This window comes from Strix uralensis, chromosome 28 (genome assembly GCF_047716275.1).
Source record: "Strix uralensis isolate ZFMK-TIS-50842 chromosome 28, bStrUra1, whole genome shotgun sequence".
Classification (NCBI taxonomy): domain Eukaryota; kingdom Metazoa; phylum Chordata; class Aves; order Strigiformes; family Strigidae; genus Strix; species Strix uralensis.
The window spans coordinates 2,666,395-2,686,909 of record NC_133999.1 but is presented as its reverse complement, the minus strand read 5'-3'; the positions used below and the strand labels follow the sequence as shown (position 1 = coordinate 2,686,909).

At 59.5% G+C, this 20,515-nt stretch overlaps 2 protein-coding genes across 8 annotated transcripts in view; both read right to left on the bottom strand.

The window, feature by feature from the left end:
• The window catches only part of PPP3CC (protein phosphatase 3 catalytic subunit gamma), a 34,924-nt gene extending 30,570 nt beyond the window's left edge, over positions 1–4,354 (bottom strand). For 2 of the 4 annotated variants that reach the window (XM_074852077.1, XM_074852078.1), the window contains exon 1: positions 4,134–4,354. In XM_074852077.1, coding sequence (XP_074708178.1) covers positions 4,134–4,185 — 52 coding nt within the window. In that variant the 5' untranslated portion in view covers positions 4,186–4,354. The remainder of the gene's footprint in view (positions 1–4,133) is intronic. The other 2 variants (XM_074852074.1, XM_074852075.1) reach the window with 2 other exon arrangements.
• Positions 4,355–6,162: 1,808 nt separating this feature from the next.
• SLC39A14 (solute carrier family 39 member 14) lies at positions 6,163–20,108 on the bottom strand. 4 transcript variants are annotated; one of them, XM_074852100.1, is made up of 9 exons: positions 20,063–20,108; positions 15,805–16,080; positions 15,516–15,702; positions 13,061–13,230; positions 12,383–12,505; positions 11,542–11,727; positions 11,085–11,292; positions 10,184–10,368; positions 6,163–9,391 (listed from the first exon to the last, which is right to left on the bottom strand). In XM_074852100.1, exons 2-9 carry the CDS (start codon positions 16,063–16,065, stop codon positions 9,245–9,247), a joined length of 1,467 nt encoding a protein of 488 aa, XP_074708201.1. In that variant the 5' UTR covers positions 16,066–16,080; positions 20,063–20,108; the 3' UTR covers positions 6,163–9,244. The 4 variants fall into 4 exon arrangements, with proteins under 4 accessions (XP_074708201.1, XP_074708202.1, XP_074708200.1 ...); XM_074852101.1 differs by lacking the exon at positions 20,063–20,108 and adding an exon at positions 18,819–18,841; XM_074852099.1 differs by lacking the exons at positions 13,061–13,230; positions 20,063–20,108 and adding an exon at positions 14,677–14,846 and having other exon boundaries at positions 15,805–16,373.
• Between the last annotated feature and the right edge of the window lie 407 nt (positions 20,109–20,515).

Genomic DNA, 20,515 nt, shown 5'->3' with positions numbered 1-20,515 from the left:
CAAACCAACTAAAGCCTTACAGAAGACAAACACGAAACAAACAGCAACCACACTGATGGTGTTGTGTATTTCTTCTTTTCAACAACCACAATTTCCCTTGCATCTGAGGCTCGCCTAAGCCTTCCTTCACTTTGAACACAATTACAAAGCTACTCGGACTTTTGTATCGGTGTGTGCTCCGTTATAAAATTTCTCTGCAGCTCCCAACCTACCGCAACTGGAGAAAGCCCAACGCTCAACCACCCAACTGCATTTCAAGAGTAGTAGTTTATATTAAAAACAAAGCAGGAAGAAAGCTACACATTCTTCATAAACTGAAAGCGTCTTCCAGCGAGATGAACTAGCACACCCTCTGAACCCTACCCGCTTGGCAGCACCGCGGGGGAAGCTCTCCAAAGCCTCTGAAGATGGCATCTATTGATCCGACGCTGGTTTTCGGCTCCCCAGAGGCACGGCTTTTTGTTGAAAGCACCGGGAACCCTCGCTGAACAAATCCCGCGGGATCGGACTCCGCGCCTCTAGCAGCGGCTCTGCCACGCTACAAAGGCACGCGCTCGCTGCGCGGAGGGCAGGGGAGCGGCTCGGCGGGTGTTTTCTGTGCGAGGATGACTTCACCCGAGCGGAACAGGCGGGTGGTATCAGATATTGCTGGGGTAAGCGTGCTCAGGTTGCCCCGGCGTTCCTGCACTCCCAGAAACCTTGAGGAGGTAATTAAATGGATGATCTGGGAGGTTCCCACCACGAACCAGACAGCTGATATGTAAGAGAGCATCACGTCAGGGGTCTTACATCCACACACACACGCTTTAAACATCTTCCAGCTGGGAAAAAACAAACTAGATATGCAGAAAGGTGCCTGAAAAGCCCAAAGTGTTTACGAAAGGACAGCAAAACCCAAACTCGTTTACAGGACACCTCTCGCTACGTGGTCTCAGCACCGGGCCCAGCTTCACCAGCACCTTCTGAGTATCAGCCCCCTGACAGGGGCTCGGTCTGGCCATCTACAGCAAAGCAGAAACCCACCAGTACTTCATAAAACGTGGCACAGGCAGGATCGAACAGGACGTGAATTCGGCACGTCACCGCCTACTGACCAAGACACAACGGCTGCCAAAAAGAGGGCACCGGATCCCAGCTGCTCCTCGTTCACCACCTTCTTAACAGCGCAACGCTTTAGCAACACACACATACAGAAAACCCCTCTCGACTACTTGCTCTGGCTCAGCCAGGTGTCTAAATACCAACATTCTTGTTTTTTTTAAGGAATTTTTCAGGGATGCAACAGCAAACACAGTAAGCTAGGTTGCCTTCCACCGTTCAGCCATGCTCATGTGTCTTTGGAAAGGATCCTCGCAGCACACACCTAGGCTTAACCGCTGCCGTTGCTTCCCAGAGGACGTCACACCTTGCAGGCGTGATTCGTGGAGGTGGAACGACGCAGGATCGCTTCTGCGCAAAAAAAAAAAAAAAAACCAAACCAAAACCCTCTGCAGGTTTGTTTTCACACGGCCTGGGGAGGAAGGTACCCACCAAGGCCAAGTCCTGAGCTCGAGCATCCAACCCGTGTGCATCAGGGACACTGCAGCAGCCCAAAGCATCGTGCTCACCTGCCTGCATAACGTGTATTCACGGGCTGGGGGTCCACCAGTTAATTCGAGCCTAACTTTAGGCTAACGTAGATAAGCAGACCTAATCACCCGCATCTCCAGCGTAATAACCACCCCAAGTGCTCTCATGAGAGCACCAAGTTTGAGCACAAATGATCTCTGTTAACATCAGCCATCGGTTTGCTGCTGGAACTGGGCTACTAAAAAGCGATTCTTGACGTACCCCAAAATTTAATAATGAACATGAAGTTACCCGAGTACAAGTTTAAGCACAAAACTGAGGCAAATGGAAACACTGCATTTCTCCTGACTAAACATAATTATAGTTAACATTTCTTCAGGGCTCTAGAGATGTAAATATATAGGTTAAACATAGTTAAAATTCTACATCCTACTTAATTGTAGGCATTTCCAATTGAACAAAATTAGCTTTTATCTTCAGGTTTAAATTATTAATAACCGCGAACAATGTCACCACCTTTAAACAATAATCACAGCCACGGAAGAAGCTATTCCTCCCCAGATTTCTAGAGGCACTCGAATCAGCGTCCCGAGCGTACCTGGGGGAAATCAAACGCTCTCCTTGACAAGTTCCTGCGGCTCTCGGAGCATCAGCGCACGGAGCGAGCAGGCTCCAGCCAACCCCACGAGCATCCACCCCACCTGGCTACGGACTAATTCCCAAAATTAGCGGGGGCCAGCCGGATGCAGCGGGGTTGTCAAGCCCCCGAGCGGCGTCGGTAATGTCGGCAGGATTGCTGATAGGGTTTCCCGGGATCTGGAAGCCCGAAGCAGCAGGGACAGCGTGTCGGTACAGACAACTCAGCTGAATCATAATGGCTGCATTGACATTACCTTCCCCGAACAAGGCCAACCTAAACACACGCAGCTGCCTCGGATTTAGCAGGAGATTTACGGTTCGCACTGGCCACTCGGGCTGCCCGCAGACCTACAAATCACCAAGCCACACACACGCGTGGCTCTGGAGAAGACCCCGGGTCCCCCAAATCCATGAGCCCTCCAGCCTTATTTCAAGCGGCCTGTGGAGAGCAACCCACAAAAAACACCCGTGGACAGCGCAGAGCTAAGCAAACCCAAGGGGCCTCAAAGTCCAGGCTGCCACCCTAGTCCACTTTCCCTTCATTTGAGGCCACGGTTATTAACATCTAAACATGTGATTGGCCACATGACAGGCTAAAAAAAAAAAAATAAAAATCACTTGCACCCCTGCAGAGGAGAAGGTAGAGACAGCAGCGTGCATCTCTCTGGTGGGCACACCTCCACACCCGATATTATAACAATTCCTGGGGAACGGCTCCTTTCATCAGCCAGCTCGGGGCAGCGCGACTGCCTGCAATGATTCAAGCCATCGGGGCGAGAAGCTTTAATAACCGGGCGATTGTATAACTTTGACAGCTGGGTGCCTCTCGGCTACAGCGGTGGGTGCTGAGCAAAAGTTTAAGCAAGCGAAGGCGCGCAGTGGATGTTCCCCGATGCGTGGGTACGATAATGGCACTAGATCAATTAGGGCAGCGAAATGTACATCATACGAGCCTCCTCCTAATCCAGGAGTTTCTCAGCTAACGTATTTCTCTCCTCGTTAACCGCTTCGGTGTCTTCTGCTCTTTCAAAAATAGTACCTACTATAACGGGTCCTGAAGAGGGGGCCAGCTGGCACCCGCCTCGGGGCATCGAGAGAGCGAGCAGGGCTTTGGGGGAGGCAAGACACAGGCAAGCAGGCAGGGAGCTGCCAGAATTGAGGGCAGGGTGGGCTCTCCCCCCCTCCCCCCGACCCCAATCCTCAGGGGGGATGCAAAGCAGGGTCAGGTCAGCCCCCCCCCCCTCAGCTCCTGCCTCCACCCAAAGCAGGGTCTCGGCACCCCAGTCTGGGGGGGACAAGGTGTGAAGAAGCACAACGCCTGCCCCCCTGGGCTGGCACCTCTCCCCTCCCAGCTCAGCGCCCCTGTCCTCCTCCGGGCACTGGGCTCTCCCCAGGATAGGGAACCCCCCCAGCAGAGCTGGGATGTCACTACCCCCCTCCCCTTGCCACCACCTGCCAGGCAGCGGCCTCCCATTACGGCCACAGGGGCTGGGGGTCCCCCAGCCCATCACCCCCCACCCTCGCATTGCACCAGGGTGAGGACCTGCACCTCAGCAAGGAGGGAGGCGGCAGGATCGCTCACCCTCTTAGACCAGGGGTGCCCCCAGGCCAAAAATACCCCCCCCTCCCGCTGCCCTTAGAACAGAGATATGCCCCCCCCAAGACCAAAGGTGCCCCCCAGGCTCCTCCGCAGAGCTTTCTACCAGACAAAGGGGTGCCCCCCCTCAGACTACCCCCCTCCCAGTGCTCTCCTTTAAGAGGGGAGCCCCACCTGGACAGCCTCCCCGCCTCTCCCAGGGCTCCCCCATCCCGGGGATGCCCCCCACGCCCCCCACCCCCCCCCAGGCTCCCCCCTCCCCAGCGTGCCCCCCCCGCGGCGCCCCCCACGCAGGCAGGGGGCGCCCTCGCCGCCCCCGGCCCCTCACCCTTGACGATGCGCTCGGTGGTCGGCAGCTTGTTGTGGCCGCGCCCGGACATGGTGGTGGCGGTACCGCCGGCCCCACAACGGGCCGCTCCCGGCCTTCCCCCCCCCCCTTCTTCCTCTTCCTCCTCCTCCTTCCCCGCTCCCTTCCAAAGGAGGGGGGCCGCGGGGTGCTCCCGGCGGCGGGCTGGGGATCCGCTGGGTGCCCCGGCGGCTCCGCGGCGCTCCGCTCCCCCCGCCCCCCGCCGCCCTCCTCCCTCACTCGCCCCCCCCCCCTTCTCCCCGCACCGGCCCCACCGCGCCGGCGCCGCGCCCGCCCCGCCTCGCGCATGCGCCTGGATCACGTGGGCGCGCCTCACCCCTTCCTGCCGCCATCTTGGAGGGGATGGGGCTGTTGCTAGGCGACAGCGGGGGGGGCAACATGGCGGGAGGCCTGTGAGGGAAGGGGTGCGATGTCCCTTCCCTCCATGAGCCCGGGGGGCACAGCACCCCTCAGCACCCCTCTGCCGTCGCCTCCCGTCTGCCCCCCGGCCTGGTTCAGCACCAGCAGAGGAGAGGGGGGGGGAAAAAAGACATAGCAGGTAAAAATAAACCTCAACCACGCCCTTCTGGCAGCACAGGTTGGGAAACGGGGCACTGGGCACGCAGCGTTCGCACAGCCCGACAGCTTGTGGCATATCTTGGAGACTGTGATATGGGTATGCAGTGTCTAATAGCAATAGCAACAGCCCTGACTCACAACAAATCAGTCAAAGCAATACATTTAAATCATCCTTTACTGTACAGCCAAGAGGTATGTAATAGCCTGTGGTGTCAGCTCAGTCAAAGAGAGAAGCATAAGTCAGTCAGTACTGATGTATGTATGTATTTTTTTAGACTGGCTCTTAGGAAGGATTTCTTTGCAGAAGGGGCTGTTGGGCGTTGGAATGGGCTGCCCAGGGCAGGGGGGGAGTCCCCATCCCTGGAAGGGTTGAAGAGTCGGGTTGACCCAGCGCTGAGGGATCTGGTGGAGTTGGGAACGGTCAGGGTGAGGTTCATGGTTGGACTGGAGGAGCTTCAAGGGCTTTTCCAACCCAGATGACTCTCTGATATCAGGAAGCAGAGACAAGCCCCACTGCAAATAGCAAGGCGGCCCTGAGTTTATTGAGGGCTGAGGGTGACCCCAGCCAGCCTGGCTCGCTGGGTTGAACCTTTCTGCTGCGGGGGTTAACTGAGGTTGCAGGCCTTCATCAAAACAGGAGGATTTTGCAGCAAAAAAGAGCCCACCTGAAGCCTCCATGCACTGCTGCCTGACAGCCCCCCCTGGAAGCACTGAGCCAGCACTGAGGAGGGGAGAGAGAGCAAGTCAGATGCACACTGCGACCTTTCTTCCTTAATATAGCACTTATTTTTAAAAAAACACCGCAGAACTTCAAGATTTGTTTTCTTTAGCTGCAATGGGGTTTCTAAAAATTATGCTTGCTGCTTGGAGCTGGCAGCTTGAGGGTAATGGTATATAAAAAGGCAAAAAAAGTGAAGTAAAAAAGGCAAAAAAAGTGAAGTAGAAAAGCAAAGTATGCTTTTTTTTCCCCCCCCCAATGCAGGGTGGGAAAGCAAGGACACAAATAACACTGCTCTGAGTCAGGCTCCCTCGTGTGAGCTGCAGAGGAATACAATATCCCACAGTCCCCCTCTGAAACCTCAGCCTCCCTCCAGCCAAACGTCAACGCTTGGAAATACATTTAAAAAAAAAAATAAAAATTAAAAAGGGCTTTTTGACTCTTAAAGGCGACTCCTGGAATGCTGTGCCACGCGGGCAGGCGGTGGGGGGGGCTGTGTGTGTGTCAGTGCCATCTTCCGTCGGGCACGCCGCACTGCACAGCCCTGGAAATTGGGGCTGGAAAAGCAGGATTGCATCACCCAGCCCTTCCAGCCTGGCTCAAACCCTTCCCCTTGGAAAAATCCTGAACCAGCGCAGCTCCCACCCCTTCACACCCCAACCAGCTCTGGCCACGGGGAGGTTTCTGCCGCTAGAGCTCGCTTGCCACCCTCCGTCATTACAGAATATATTTTATTTACGGAATTTTACAAATAACTTTACAATTCACGTGACATAAGTTATGTTCTTTGTTTCAACGCGTATCTCTTACAACACCTGAGTTATTGAAATACTGAGATGAAACTTGAGCTTCGAACCGGACACAGGAAGGGAAACACGGATGAAAATCCATAACAAACTCGATTTGGGTCGCTTTCCCTCCTCATCCTCCTGCCTGCCCCATCCCTTCCCCGACGGCGGGTACCAGCCTGCCTGAGCCAGGGACAGGAGCTCTCTCCCACCCGTCCTTCGGCGGAGGGAGGGTCCGTCTCTGCGAGGAGCCTTGTTTCTCCGAGGGGTTTCACCCCTCACACCCCCCAAATCTCTGGGTTGCACATTTTTCAAAGTCAGCTCAGCAAGAAACGGGGTTAAACTCGAAACGAGAAGACAACGGACTCATGATCCCCACCGCGTGTGCCGAGGGGCCCGTACCGGCTCCGAGGAAGCCAAACGTCAGTTCTTGCCACGTTTCCAGCTCTCAGGGACGCAGAGGACCTCCCAGGCACAGTCTGCAAAGCGCCTCGCGGTCCCCAAGGGACAGAGCACAAGATTTCCCCCCTTTCACCTCCGACGCGGAGGCTTTTCCATCTGCGCGCACCGCTGAACCGCTCCTGCCAGCCACGGCTTCGCCCTGGCAGCGCCAACGCCTGCCCTCTGCCCTGCGGAAAGCCGCCAGCGATACGGTGTTTTCCAAATACTTCCTTGAGAGAGAAGAGAGGGCACCTATACCATTCAGAGGACTCAGTTTTTCCACATCGAGTTGGTCAGACGGGGCTGCAGCTCGCTCAAGCAGGGAAAGGGAGTTTCCAATAGCACTTTCCTTCCAACTACTGAGCAATTAGCAGCACGGGTAACGACCGCGAGGTGCTGCGGAGGCGGCTGGGTGCCCGAGCCAGGACAGACCACGCTGCTTCAAGGTGGCTCTCTCCCACGGACCAGCCGCAGAGGGAAGAGTGACTGAACGATGACCGTCCACACGAACAAGAGACACTGCACGGGACAAAGCAGAGCCCGTCTCTCCTTGAAGGCATCACCAAGCGGCCCGAGGACCGTGTGGTACCTCTGGGTTGAAGGGTGCTCCCAAGAAGGCTCCCTGCTCCTCGACATGCTGATTTTTTTTTTTTTAACCTGGGTGCGGGACAAAGCCAACAGCCTCCTGGGTGCCGAGGGGACAAAGTCAATGCCTGGCCTAGCCAAAGCCACCGAGAGCAGAGGTGCCGATCCACGAGGATACTGGCAGTGCCACTTCTCCACAGGCAGAGACCTAGGGACTCAGTGACAACTGTTAGGAGCCTAAGAGGGACATCATCCAGCTGGTACCTAAGGCAAATTAGGAACTACAGTGAGGTAACAGCAGCCAGCGATCAAACCAAGGTGCAGCGCTACCGGATGGTGCTGAGCCTGCCCCAGGCTGTGCCAAGGGCTGAAGGTGCCTTGTCGCTGCTGCGATGGGCAGGAAAAATACCCCACGCACCCTCCTCTTTGCTTTCCAACCAGGGTGGAAGGGAAGGCATGGGGAGCCTCAGCCGAGCAGCACCGAGCCGAGTGGCAGGGTGGCCGTCACCCTGTCACACACACCCACAGCCACCCGCACAGGCGACGAGCCATCCCCGGCACGTCCACCAAAGCACGTCTCGAAGGCTCCGTCCTCCCAACCCACCGGGGTAAGCTGCCTGCCTCGGCTCCCACTCGTCAGCGTGGCCGCAAACTCGCCGCTACCGGGTGCGGGGTGAGGTCTGGGGAGGGGGAGAAGGGGGTGCAAGGGAACCTCAGACAACACGGGTGGGGCGGGCAACGTTATCAATATGATAATAAGTCAATTCACCTAGTGAATCTGGGGAAAACCAGCCCAGAAGCAGAGCTCTGAAGTAACACCCTCCCCTGGCTACTCCCTAAGGCTGGAAACACACAACCTAAAGAGGTTCACAGTCTTTTTTTTTTTTTTTTTTCTTTAAAAACACCCCCCCACCCTGAACCTCAGCAACTCAGTAGCATCAGTGTTTAAAAACCGGTGTCTGTTCCCAGGTGTCGGCGTGAGCTTGGTCTAAGGACTGAGCTGCTGGTCAGGGAGCCCGTGGCCGGGCAGGGGCTCGCTGTCCCCACTCTGCCCTCGCCCCACACTGCTCTCGTGCCCTTCTCACCAGTGTTGCCACACAGCTGCCCTCACAGGAGGAGAAGGGGGGGTTTTTTTGCACCCCCATACAGCAGCAGAGACCTAAGGGAGGGAAGGGCATCCTGCTGGCCTTCGCCCAGCAGCCCTCGCGTCAGTCCGACCCGCACGAGGTGCGGTTGGGTGTCCTCTGCTCCGAGCGCTGATGCCCAGAATGTGCTTTTTTAAAATTAAAAACCAAAAAAAAAAAACCAAAACAAAAACCAACCCCAAAAAGCCAACAAACCCTCTTCACCCTGCTTTTCCCAGGGCATCGTTCTGGGCTGCCAAGGCAGAACGGGAGGAAAACCAGACGTGGCTCCAGAGACACGCTTCTGAAGACAGCAAGGTTGGTGCTGAAATCGTGAGCCGTGCTCCTCCTTCAGCCTCGGCAGCCCTCTGTGCTTGGTGAGCACAGCTCCAAGGACTGGCTGGTAAGTAACTCCCCAAAAAAGGGTCTGTCCCTGTCTGTCCCCATCACGCACCCCCCGTAAAGGGGTCAGGAGAGCGTCACGTCCCATCGCTGCGAGCACGAGGAAGGGAGCAACACGGCTAGAGGAGCTCCAGTCTCCCAACTCCATCCTTCCCAGGAGACGTGAGGAGAGAAGGGATATGACACTGGAAAGAGATCCTCCGGTCAGTTCGGTCCTACGGCCAAGGGGATTAAGCTCCCCTCGGCCTTAAACCAAAAAAAAAATTAAGTCTGTGGAATAGCTTTAAAAGCAATGCCTTTTCTTCTGTAGTGTGATGTCAGTGCCCGCACAGGTACCATCGTATGCTTGCAGCAGGAAAAGAAAAAAAAAAAAAAAAAGAGAAATACCCCTTCCCCCCCCAAAAAAAAACAACAAAAAATGGAAAAACTGGAAGAGAGCTGTGAGTCGGGCTGGTCCTACCCGATCTGGATCTGGCCAGAGTACATGGTGAGCAGCACCATGATGGTGAAGCCCGTCAGCAGCCCCGCGTTCTGGATGGCGAAGGTGATCAGCGTGCTGCCGTTCTGCTCGTCCTCCCGGCTCACCTCATTCATTTCGGGGAACTGCAGGACAGAGGGGGGAAGAGAGAGCGATGGCAGGGCTCAGCGGCAGGACTGACTCCATCCTTCCCCGCTGCTTCCCACCCTGGCAAATAGTCCCTGGCGCCACCAGCCCAGGGGGCAAAGCAAAGCTGAGACAGTGGCCACCACAGGTTGGCCAGTGGGGCAGAGCAAACACCCCCCTGTGCTCGCTGTGCTGGCCTTGCCTCCAGGGAAGCCAGAGCTCCTCCTAGCCAGGCTAGAAAAAACCAAAAACTGGAGCACTGCATCCAGCTCTGGGGCTCCCAGCGTAAGAAGGACGTGGACCTGCTCGAGCGGGTCCACAGGAAGGTCATGAAAATGGTGAGAGGGCTTCACCCTTTCATAAAAAAAGGCTGAGAGAGTTGGGGTTGTTTATCCTGGAGAAGGCTCCAGGGAGAGCTTATTGCAGCCTTTCCATATGTAAAAGGGGCTTACAAGAAAGATGGAGAAAGACTTTTTGCCAGGGCGTGTAGTGATACAATGGGGGTAACGTTTTAAACTAAAAGAGGGTAGATTTAGATTAGACAGAAGGAAGAAGTTCTGGCACAGGTTGCGCAGAGAATCTGTGGCTGCCCCCTCCCTGAAGGGTTCAAGGCCAGGTTGGATGGGGCTTTGGGCAACCTGGGCTAGTGGAAGGTGTCCCTGCCCATGGCAGGGGAGTGGGACTGGATGATCTTTAAAGGTCCGTTTAACCCAAACCGTTCTGTGGTTCACCAAACCCTGGCAAGGTCCCAACCATGCACCCGGCAGCCCCTCCCCGGGCTCCTCATTTACCATGTCGGCCAGTGCTATGTACAGAAACATCCCCCCGGCCAGAGCGAAGATCCAGTTGGCAGAGAAGTGGCTACCGGCCACGATGCCGAAGGCCAAGCCCACGTAGCAGCAGCAGGCGGAGATGAAGTTGAAGAAAAGCGCTTGGCGGATGGTCATGCCGGCGTTCAGCAGGATGACAAAATCCCCTGGGGGAAAAGAGGATGAGGAGGGAAGGGGCTGTCAGCAGGCGGGCAGCAGTGTTGGGATGGCACCGAGGTGGATTTAGACTATTAGGAAGGATTTCTTTGCAGAAGGGGTTGTTGGGCGTTGGAATGGGCTGCCCAGGGCAGGGGGGGAGTCCCCATCCCTGGAGGGGTTGAAGAGTCGGGTTGAGCCAGCGCTGAGGGATCTGGTGGAGTTGGGAACGGTCAGGGTGAGGTTCATGGTTGGACTGGAGGAGCTTCAAGGGCTTTTCCAACCTGGATGATTCTGGGATTCTGCTCGTATTCAGCACCTGCTTTGGCGGGAGGTCAAGGCTGGGCTCCCCATGCCCGCTGACCGTGCCCCCGGCCCTGCCTGCACATAAATTTGGACATTCAAACCCAAACCACTGCCTGCCTCCCCCCTTCCAAACCAAACGAGGTGTTGGTTTCTTTTTTTTTTTTTTTTCTTCTTCAGATGTCTCCATCTAAATTTAAATCTCAGACATCATATTACCTCGTTATTTTTAGAGCTGTGATTACTCAGTGTAGTTTACAGCCTTGCCTTCCCCCCCGCCCCATATCACGACTCTGTTTATTCCACCCCCCATTTGCCTTTCTCTCGAGAAACAACGTGTAGGACCAGGAAAGCGGCAGCGTTAGCCTTAAAGAGGGGCAGATCCGAGAGCCCTCGCAGCACCTTTCCCCGAGGACTCACGCACCCAGCTCGTGCGGGAACTCCTCGCAGAGGATGGCCACGGAGGTGCTGATCCCTTGGAAGACGGAGACGGTGAAGGAGGCCCCGATGGCCAACCCGTCGATGAAGTTGTGGAGGCCGTCGCTGAGGGTGATCATCCACGCCAGCGTGCCGATGTCGGAGTACCGCACCTCCTTCAGCCAGTAACACGCGCTCTGGGAGGCCTGCAGGTCCTGCCACGGCACCCCGAAAGCTGGGGGTCAGCACCCAGACGCTCTGCGGGGGGCCACCAGCCCAAGGAACCCACCCCTCCACGCATTAAATCCACACAAGGCTTGACCTGAGCCGTCTGCTTTCTACCACTCACAGAGGATTTTGTCTGGGAGGTGCAACGAGCTTCAAACCCGCCCTTTCTCCCTGAGGTGGTTGGTTTTTTTTTTTTCCATGCGCCCACCCACAACCCCACGGGAGGAGGCACTAACCTGGACAGAGAGGGAGCCCACCACAACCTTCTCATCCCCGGAGGGGGTTTTGCACTCCAGCTCGCCGGTTATGTGTGGGATCATGTGGTCCAGGTCCCCGTTCTGCAGCTTCTCAGTGATCCCCTCCTCCTGGTCCTTCTTGGACGGCAGAGCCTCGGGGCCATAGTGGCTGTGCCCATGGTGATGCTGTGGGACAGGGAAGGGATCTGACCCCTGGGCTCGGCACTGGGGAGGCCGCCCCTCGATGAGTGGGTTCAGTTTTGGGCCCCTCACTCCAAAAAGGCCATTGAATGACTCGAGCGTGTCCAGAGAAGGGCAACGGAGCTGGTGCAGGGTCTGGAGCACAGGTCTGATGGGGAGCGGCTGAGGGAACTGGGGGGGTTTAGTCTGGAGAAGAGGAGGCTGAGGGGACACCTCCTGGCCCTCTACAACTCCCTGAAAGGAGGGTGCAGAGAGGGGGGAGGAGTCTTGAGCCAAGGAACCAGCGGCAGGCCAAGAGGGAATGGCCTCAAGCTGCGCCAGGACAGGGTCAGACTGGCTCTTAGGAAGGATTTCTTTGCAGAAGGGGCTGTTGGGCGTTGGAATGGGCTGCCCAGGGCAGGGGGGGAGTCCCCATCCCTGGAGGGGTTGAAGAGTCGGGTTGACCCAGCGCTGAGGGATCTGGTGGAGTTGGGAACGGTCGGTGTGAGGTTCATGGTTGGACTGGAGGAGCTTCAAGGTCTTTTCCAACCGAGATGATTCTGGGATTCTGTGACAGGGGAGGGGGATTCAGGGGTGTCACCCCCCCCCCCCCCCCCATTTCTGCTGTTGCCCACCCGAGCAGCCCTTTGATCAGCCTCACCTGGTCCTTCTGCTTCAGGAGCATCTTCAGGACCTTCTCCGTGAAGAAGAAGAGGTAGAAGCCCCCGAACACCACGGCAGATTTGGAAACGTAATAATCTTCTTGAGGGTTGAATCCAAACGCCTGCAGGCAAAAGGGGACAAGGGACAGGACTGAGGAACAGTCTCCGGCAGCGTCCTCCGTCTGCCTTTGCCCCTGGCACCTCTGGGGCAACGCTGCCGCTTTCCGACCTCTCCCTACGCAGCAGCAGCTTTGGGGACAAGCTCAGAAAACGCCTTCATGCACTTTTCATCTCCCTCACACCCCCAGCCAAGCTGGCTGTGCCCCAAGGCATTGGATCCACCACCCTGCACCGGGACAGGGATGCTAAAAGCAGGCTTGGAAAGCTCCGCTGCCTCGGCGCAAAGGTGACCTGCCTGCGGGGCTAAAAAGGGCAATAAAATAGCGCTTCTCTGCTTGAAGCAGCCCGGAGGTCTCCCTGGAGCAAGTCCCTTCCAAAGAGGGGCGAAACGCCAGCTCTGACTGCGATCCCGAGGGGCTTCCAGCCTCTGTACCTCGCTCTTGGCTCCCCTCCGACGCCGCCTTCCCCTTCTCCAGCCAGCGAGCGCCCAGCGAGAGAGAAACAGCCCCCGAGAGAGAGAAAAAAAAAAAGGACAGACCCGACGGTCCTCACCCTACCTCGGGAATGAGCTGGAAGAGGGCGTTGGAGTAGAGAGTTCCAATCGCCAGAGCTATGAAGTAGAGGAGCAGCCGCTTGTAAAAGGTCTTCTTCATGAAGGGCACCACGCTGGCTCCCACCAGCGAGCAGAGGGAGATGACGGTCACGCAGAGGAAACCGTAACCCCAGACTGCGGCGTGCGTGCCAAACCCACCCCGGGGGGGAAGCGGACGAGAGGGGAGGTGGTCGGAGGGAAAGGAGATCAACGAGGGGAGGCAGGGGAAGGAATCCACGCCGAAAGGAAAGAGAGAGGAGGGAGGGAGAGGGGGAGAGAGAAGAGGACATTCATTAGTGATTGCTTGTTCATCTGGCATTGGTTCAAGAGGGGCGAACCCGGTGCTGAGTGGCTTTGGAAACAGCAATTTGGGAAAGGTCGGAGCTCGCTCGCACCAAACGACCTCCCTTGGACCAAGCTAATCTTTTTTAGCGCCGGGCTGGAGCTGAGTTTTGGCAGCCAGGCTGTTTCAGAGCCAGCACCCCAGCTCTGCTCCCCGAGCTCCCCGCGGGACATCGGGCGGCTGTTCCAGTGCCACAGAGCATCGAAGGTCCCCCGAGCACCCCGCACGCTCCATCCTCATCCCGCAGCCCGGAGAGACGCGGCCGGTGCCCGCGAGGCCACGCTGGGATGCTCCGTCTGATGGCGAGGGTGGAGCGTACGTAGGGCATTTCAGTTCCTGGCAGATCAGGAAATACAGGCGCTTTGGGTTTTTTTATAAATAAAAGTCGCAGTTCTGGAGTTGAAAAGGAGCCTGAAAAAAACTTCCCCCCACCAACACGGACGAGAGCAAAGAGCAATGGGCAATGCTGGTGGGGGCAAAGGGTGCTCTGCCCAGGGGGAAGGTTGCAGCTTAAATGCAGAATTTTAAGGCTGGATGTGCAGGAGCTCGGATCCAGCTCATCTACCCAGGAGCCACAAGGGCTCAGCGAAGCCACCCGGACCGGCCGAGGAAGCGTACGTGTTCCAAACGCGTCCAATCTGTGTATTTATCCAACTCCAGAACTGTGCAATTACAACACAATTAATTTGCGACGTATCTGTCGGTCCCATCAGAGCACCAGGAAACCTCACGTAAGCCTAAACCTTTGTGGGAACGTCAGTCTTGTAAATCGGGGGGGGGGGGGGCAAGGCAATTAAAACACTTGTAAAAGAGGGAGCTGGTGCTCCTCCGGGCTGTTCTCTGTGCCCTTACACCGATATTTCTTCCGCCCCGCAGGTCCTTCCATCTCAGCAGCCTCAGGGCCGGGCAGCTCTGCGTGAAGCAGGGCTGAGCACATCCCTCCCAGGGATAAACTCCCCGGAAAGCAGCCACAGCCCCACGGGGCAGGAGCAAACGGCTCCTCCCAGCACCTTCCCGGACCTCAGACCACGACCCAGCAGGGCTGGAGGACGTGGCCTCCCCACTCTGGAGGGTTTCCTGGTGCTCAGAGAGGTGAGAAAAGCCCTGCGGAGCCCCTGAGACAAGCCCTCAGCCTCGGGTGACGGAGGGATCGGTTCGATTCGGCAGGGTGGAGGCAAAGAGGGTGCCCGGAGAGCTGCCCTCGGAGACGGGAGAGAGGCAGGGACTTTCTACCGCACCTCTGGGATGAGCTGGAAGAGCGCGTTAGAGAGCAGCGTGCCGATGGAGAGCGCGATGAAAAACGTGAGGACCCGGCTGAAAAAGGCCTTCTCGGTACACGGTACGATGAAGACTCCGAGCAGGGAGGCCACGTTAATCATCGACACACTGAGAAAACCAAAGCCCCACACTGCGGAACGAGAAGAAACGGGGGCCAGACATTACCGAGGCTCTCGGCGCGGGGAGGACCCCGAGACCCCGGATCCGGGAAGGTGGAAAAAGCTGGCTCCGGGTCTGCACCCCCACGCCAGGGCTGGCCTCTCCCTGTGCTCTGGACACTTCCACTGTGACACAAACCATCATTTTTTATCGCAGGGAGGGTGGAAATGAAGCCGTCGGGTTAGTTGGATGAGGCTTTCCCGAGCCAGCCCCGGCCTCGCGGCGTGGGGGAAGCCAGTGCTGCGCTCAGGGCAGCCGAACCAAGACCTGGGGCACCGTCAGGACCTGGGGGCGTGGAAGCTCGTTGAGCACCCGCTGGGGGCTGGAGGCCAGCGGGTCCCTAAACGTGCCACATCACCCACTCCCACCCTCGAGGACTCGCAGCAAGGTCCCCCCACCCCAGGCACCCAGCTCTGCCCTGCGGCGTGTGCGATCGGGGGCAGAACCGTGCTGCGAGCCCTCGGCACGAACCACAGCGCGGAAAACCCGTCAGGACTCCCGGCTGCTGTAGGCAAAGCTGCCTCCTCTGCCAGACTCTGCCTGTACCTCGGCGCCAGGAATGGGAACTGGCTGTCCCGGGGTGTCTCGTGTCCCCGAGCTCCGTGCTGCGCTCGTGTCCCCCCTCCGGTTCCCCGCTCACCTTCAGCTGCGCTGGGTCTGCTCTCCTCCGTCTGCTCATTTTCCTCGTTTTCCAGGTTCTCGGAGGCGCACGCCCCCGACTCCAGCTGCTGCAGGATGGTGGGGCAAAACTCCTTGAACTCGCTGTGCCCCACGGCAGAGCCCTCGCTCAGGTTGTGGATGGCGAAAAGCTCGACGGAGCTGAAGCACTGGGGAAGGGAAGAGACAGGCACGTGCCTTGAAACTCCCGCAGCTCTGCAAAGAGCTTTTTTGGGGGGTGGGGGGGGGGGTCTGCGGAGCCCCTGCCTCACCCGGGAGAGGTTCACCCGCTGCTGCGGCGGCTGGGAGATGTTGGCGTGTCCCACTCCCACGTCCAGACGGTTCAGCAGGGCCTTGAGCTGCTTCAGGCTCAGAGTTTCGCTCTCTCCGTACCGCTGGAGGAGATCCTGCAGGAAGGAGGCTGCGGAGAGCGCTGGTCCTGCGGCGTCCCTGCCTGCCCAGACCCGCGGGCAGGGGAGGAGGCAGAGCAGCACGAGCAGGCAGCAGCCCCGGGGCCCTGCGCTGGCGATCATGGTGTCTCGGCGATGCTGGAAGAGAAGCCACGCGCTGCCGTTAGCTTTCGCGTCCCCAGCGCCTCCGACCACCGCTCTTCCACCCCACAGCTCCATCGGGAGACAATTTTTTCCCCAGGAAGCCCCAGCCTGAGGCAGGGGACACACACACACAGACACAGAGCTTTGCGCAGCGCTGCGACCACCCAGCTCCTGAGGTGGGGACTTGACATCTTTTCACAGAATCACCTCGGTTGGAAAAGCCCTTGAAGCTCCTCCAGTCCAACCACGAACCTCCCCCTGACCGTTCCCAACTCCACCAGATCCCTCAGCGCTGGGTCAACCTGACTCTTCAACCCCTCCAGGGATGGGGACTCCCCCCCTGCCCTGGGCAGCCCATTCCAACGCCCAACAACCCCTTCTGCAAAGAAATCCTTCCTAAGAGCCAGTCTGACCCTGCCCTGGCGCAGCTTGAGGCCATTCCCTCTTGGCCTGGCGCTGGTTCCTTGGCTCAAGACTCCTCCCCCCTCTCTGCACCCTCCTTTCAGGGAGTTGGAGAGGGCCAGGAGGTCTCCCCTCAGCCTCCTCTTCTCCAGACTAAACCTCCCCAGTTCCCTCAGCCGCTCCCCATCAGACCTGTGCTCCAGACCCTGCACCAGCTCCGTTGCCCTTCTCTGGACACACTCGAGTCATTCAATGGCCTTTTTGGAGTGAGGGGCCCAAAACTGAACCCACTCATCGAGGGGCGGCCTCCCCAGTGCCGAGCCCAGGGGTGAGATCCCTTCCCTGTCCCTGCTGGCCACGCTAGTGCTGATACAAGCCAGGATGCCATTGGCTTTCTTGGCCACCTGGGCAGTCACGCCGCGGGATGGAGCCACGTCAGTTAATACCGACGCCGGCCACTGAACTCGGCTCTCCGTGGGGTGAGGAAGCCACGCACCAGCCACGCTGACGCCGTGTCGGGTCCCCCTCGTGCCGCTGGCGCCGGGACATGCACCCCTCGGGGACCTCTGCCCACCCACGCCGGCGTTCGGAGGACACAGAAGCTCAGGGACCAGAGGTAGGATTTTCATTAAGTTATATTTTAACTCCGATAATTACAATAAACCGGGTCCTTCCCAGCCGCAACTGTCGATGCCTTTACAGTATTTGCCTAGAATCAATCCTTGCCCTCTCCGCTCCTTTCATATAAGCCGGGAATCAATAAAAACGGGGCGGCACAGCCCGGGGGAGCGGGGGTTTGCCCGCCAGCACGCGTTGGGTGCAAAGGACGGGGCTCAGAGAGAGGGTGGGAGGCCAGGCACGACCCGCACGTCCACCTTGGGCAGCACCCAAGAGGCTGGAGCGGGGCCCAGGCCGCCTTCCTGGAAAAGCTCCACCGAAAAGCCAACGGCAAATTTAGGATTCCCAAGGACAAGCAGAAAATAATTTGCTCGCCGCCGCCTCCGTTACACCCAGCAGCCGTCCCGTTCCCAACCCGGGGCTCCGGGCACACGCTGCCTCATGGTTTCCCCTCCCCGGGGGGCTCCTCGGGGGAAGCAGTTTGCAGCCCCGGGACGGTTCCTGCGCACGGGGCCCCATCCAGCCCGGCTCTGCGCTGGCACAGGACCCACCACCCCGGCCAAGCCGCGGTCCCGCCGGCGCCCCGCCACGCTCATGCTGACGGCTCGCAGATCTCGGTCTCCTCCAAAAACAAACCTAAGATATTTTTGAAGCCTGGCCAACTAATTGTTCTGAAAATAACCCAGGGCTGGGTTTGCGAGGCACGACCCAAGCCTGGCAGGACCCTGCTCCCCTCCCCGGGACCCCCGTCTCCTGCATTCCCGCAGGTTTTACAAGCTTACCGCCCGCCTGGCGAGCTTTGTTCTCCAGGAGAGCGCAGGCCGTGGAGGTTTTAGCCTCCTCCTGCCAGGGCTTAGCTCGGATGCTTTGGCTTAACCCCTCTCCTCCCAAAATGGGGGAGCCAGCTCCTCCATCGAGGCGCTGGGGATGGCAACACCCTTCTCGGGGAGGCACCGCTGCCTCTTCAGCATCCCCCTCTTCCTCCCTGCTGCCCAAATCCACCCTCCCAGACGGATCCTCCCTGGGCAATGCCTCTAGGAGCAGCCACTAGCCCAAGTGGCCACGTGGGACATTTAGGTGGCCAGTGACTCCCTCAAGGTACACAGGCGCTGGCACACAGCCCGCGGTGGCAAAGGCCCGTCCCGGTGGCACCGTCTCCCAGGACCGGGACGTTGGCTGCCCTTCCCTCTCCGCGGCGGCTGAGCGCTCCCCGCATCCCTTGTCCCGCCGGGAGCCATCCTGCCCGCAGCCCGCCGGTTATCGCCAGCCCGTGCCAAGGCACGCAGCCCTCTCCCGTGCCAAACCCCCCCCCCCCCCCAACTCTGGGGTTTCTCCCAAAGCCACGCTGAGCCGGGCACACCCAGGGTGGCAAACCGGACCTCAACTTTCACCCAGCTGCCAAACAACAGGCAGGAAGAAGCGGTTTGCAGGCAGAGCCGGGCAGGGGGGTGAATCACACAGACTCGCTGCCGTTTTAGGGCAAAAACAAGGTGGAGGAGCTGCCGCTTGGGAAGAGAAGGGCTCAGAGAGGAACAGCCGGGGGGTCCTGCACCCCCCCAAACACCGCGGGCAGCCCAGGGCAAGGCAGGAGGGTGCCAAAGCCCCCCCGCATCCCGCGGGCAAAGGGGAGCTGCAGCACAAACCCTCTCCATCACCGCCGGCTCAGCGGGGACCCCCTCAAAGCCCCCCCGCCCCAGCCTCCTGCCCGCTACCTTCAAGGGCGTCCTCTCGCCGGCCACGGGACCCGCTCCGGGAGCCGCGGTGCCGCGCTCGGCCCAGCGCCTGACCTACTTTATCGCTCGCTGCCGCGCTGGGACGGGGCAGAAGGAACAAACCTCTGCCAGGGGAGCGATGCCCGGCGGCAACGACAGCGCGAAGGAGCTGCCAGAGCCAGCCAAAACCCCCCCCTCCTTTTTTTTTTTTTTTTTTTTACCCCCCCGCTCCGTGTCCCTTGGGGTCACTTCCCAGAGCTCTTCGGTCCCGGTTACAAACCATCCCCGCCTCCGAGCGGGAAGGTGATGCTGGGAACAAGAAACGTTGGCAAAGCCGAGCTCGGCCCCGGCGACGTCAGCCCCGCGCTAGAGGTTTCCCGAAATCCCACACAGGGACAACTCGCTGTCGCAAACCTGGAGCGGGGGGGGGGGGGGGGGAGCCCCCTAAAACCCCACCGGTTTGCACCCTCCTCCTGCCAGGCCGCGTTGCGGGCAGCGGGCCCGACCTCCTTCCGGAGCAAAAGCCGCTCCACGTGTCTGGCAGCGCAGGCAGGACCTGCCTGCTCCAGGGAGGGTTTCCATTGGGGGGGCCAGTGGCGTGGGGCCTCGTTTGCTTCCCCCCCCCCAGCCTCCTCCAGTTTCTTGTCCTTTAGTTTCCCCTAAACCCCTGCCCGCAGGCCCCGGTGCGGGCAAACAGGCAGCAAAACCACCAGCCCAGGAGCTCCCCCACTCCACAGGGACCCCCCAGTCCTGCCCCAGTGCCCCCCCCCCCAACCCCATGCTAGACCTACCCGGTCCCTGTCCCATCCCAACACCAGTCCGCATCCCCCAGCCGCTCCCTGGCCCCTTTGCCCCCCCGCCTCAGCCCTACCTGATCCCAGTCCAGCCCCACAGCTCGCGCCGGTGGTGCCAGACCCACAGCTGGGTCCTTCTCCCCCACACCCCACCGCTACCTGCACCCTCACCCAGCCCCAGACCCCACGGGCAGCCCCAAAGAGAGCCCCATAGCTTCCTCCAAGCCCTAGGACCGCTCCTAAGCGCGCTCCTAAACCCCAAAACCGGTCCTAGACCCCCAAACCGGTCCCCGCATCCTTCCCCGCATCCTGCCCCAGCCCCATCCCGGGGCTCGGGGCCCGCCGCAGCCCGGTCCCCGCGGTGCCCCGTCCCCGCAGCCTGTTCCCCGCTCCCTCCCCATCCCAATCCCCCCCCAGTCCCCCCCGTTCCCCCCCCAGTCCCGGCCCTACCCGCCGCTGCCGCCGCCGCCGCCGCCGCCCGCTCCGCCCGGTCCCGGCCGCGTAGGGCGCACGCTCGGCCGGGCGCACGGGGAGCGCTCCCATTGGTCAGCGTCACCGCGGGACACGCCCCCTCCGCCGCTTCGCCACGCCCCCTCGCCCCCTCCCTCAATGTGCAGCGCCGAGCACCGCGGTAACGGCGTCACTCGGCCGGGGGGGGGGGGGCACGGGGGATCGGACAGAGCCCCCCACCCCGGGTACGTGGCACTGAATAGCCCCCCCCCGGCTCCCCTTGGGGGCGTGGGGCACCCCATGGACCCCCCCCAAGCACCCCTTGGGGTTAGGGGGCACCCCACAGACCCCTCCTGGGGGGCACAGGGCACCCCCAGACCCCCCCATGCACTTTTTGGGGGCATGGGGCACCCCTCAAACCCCTCCCAGGGGCACAGGGCACCCCCCAGACCC

Coding starts and splice junctions, on each gene's coding strand:
- SLC39A14 (XM_074852099.1), bottom strand. CDS start 16,161: ATGGAGCTGTGGGGTGGAAGAGCGGTGGTCGGAGGCGCTGGGGACGCG. Junction 14,847..15,515: donor CAGACCCAGCGCAGCTGAAG/GTGAGCGGGGAA, acceptor CTCGTTCCGCAG/TGTGGGGCTTTGGTTTTCTC. Junction 10,369..11,084: donor GGAGTTCCCGCACGAGCTGG/GTGCGTGAGTCC, acceptor CTTTTCCCCCAG/GGGATTTTGTCATCCTGCTG.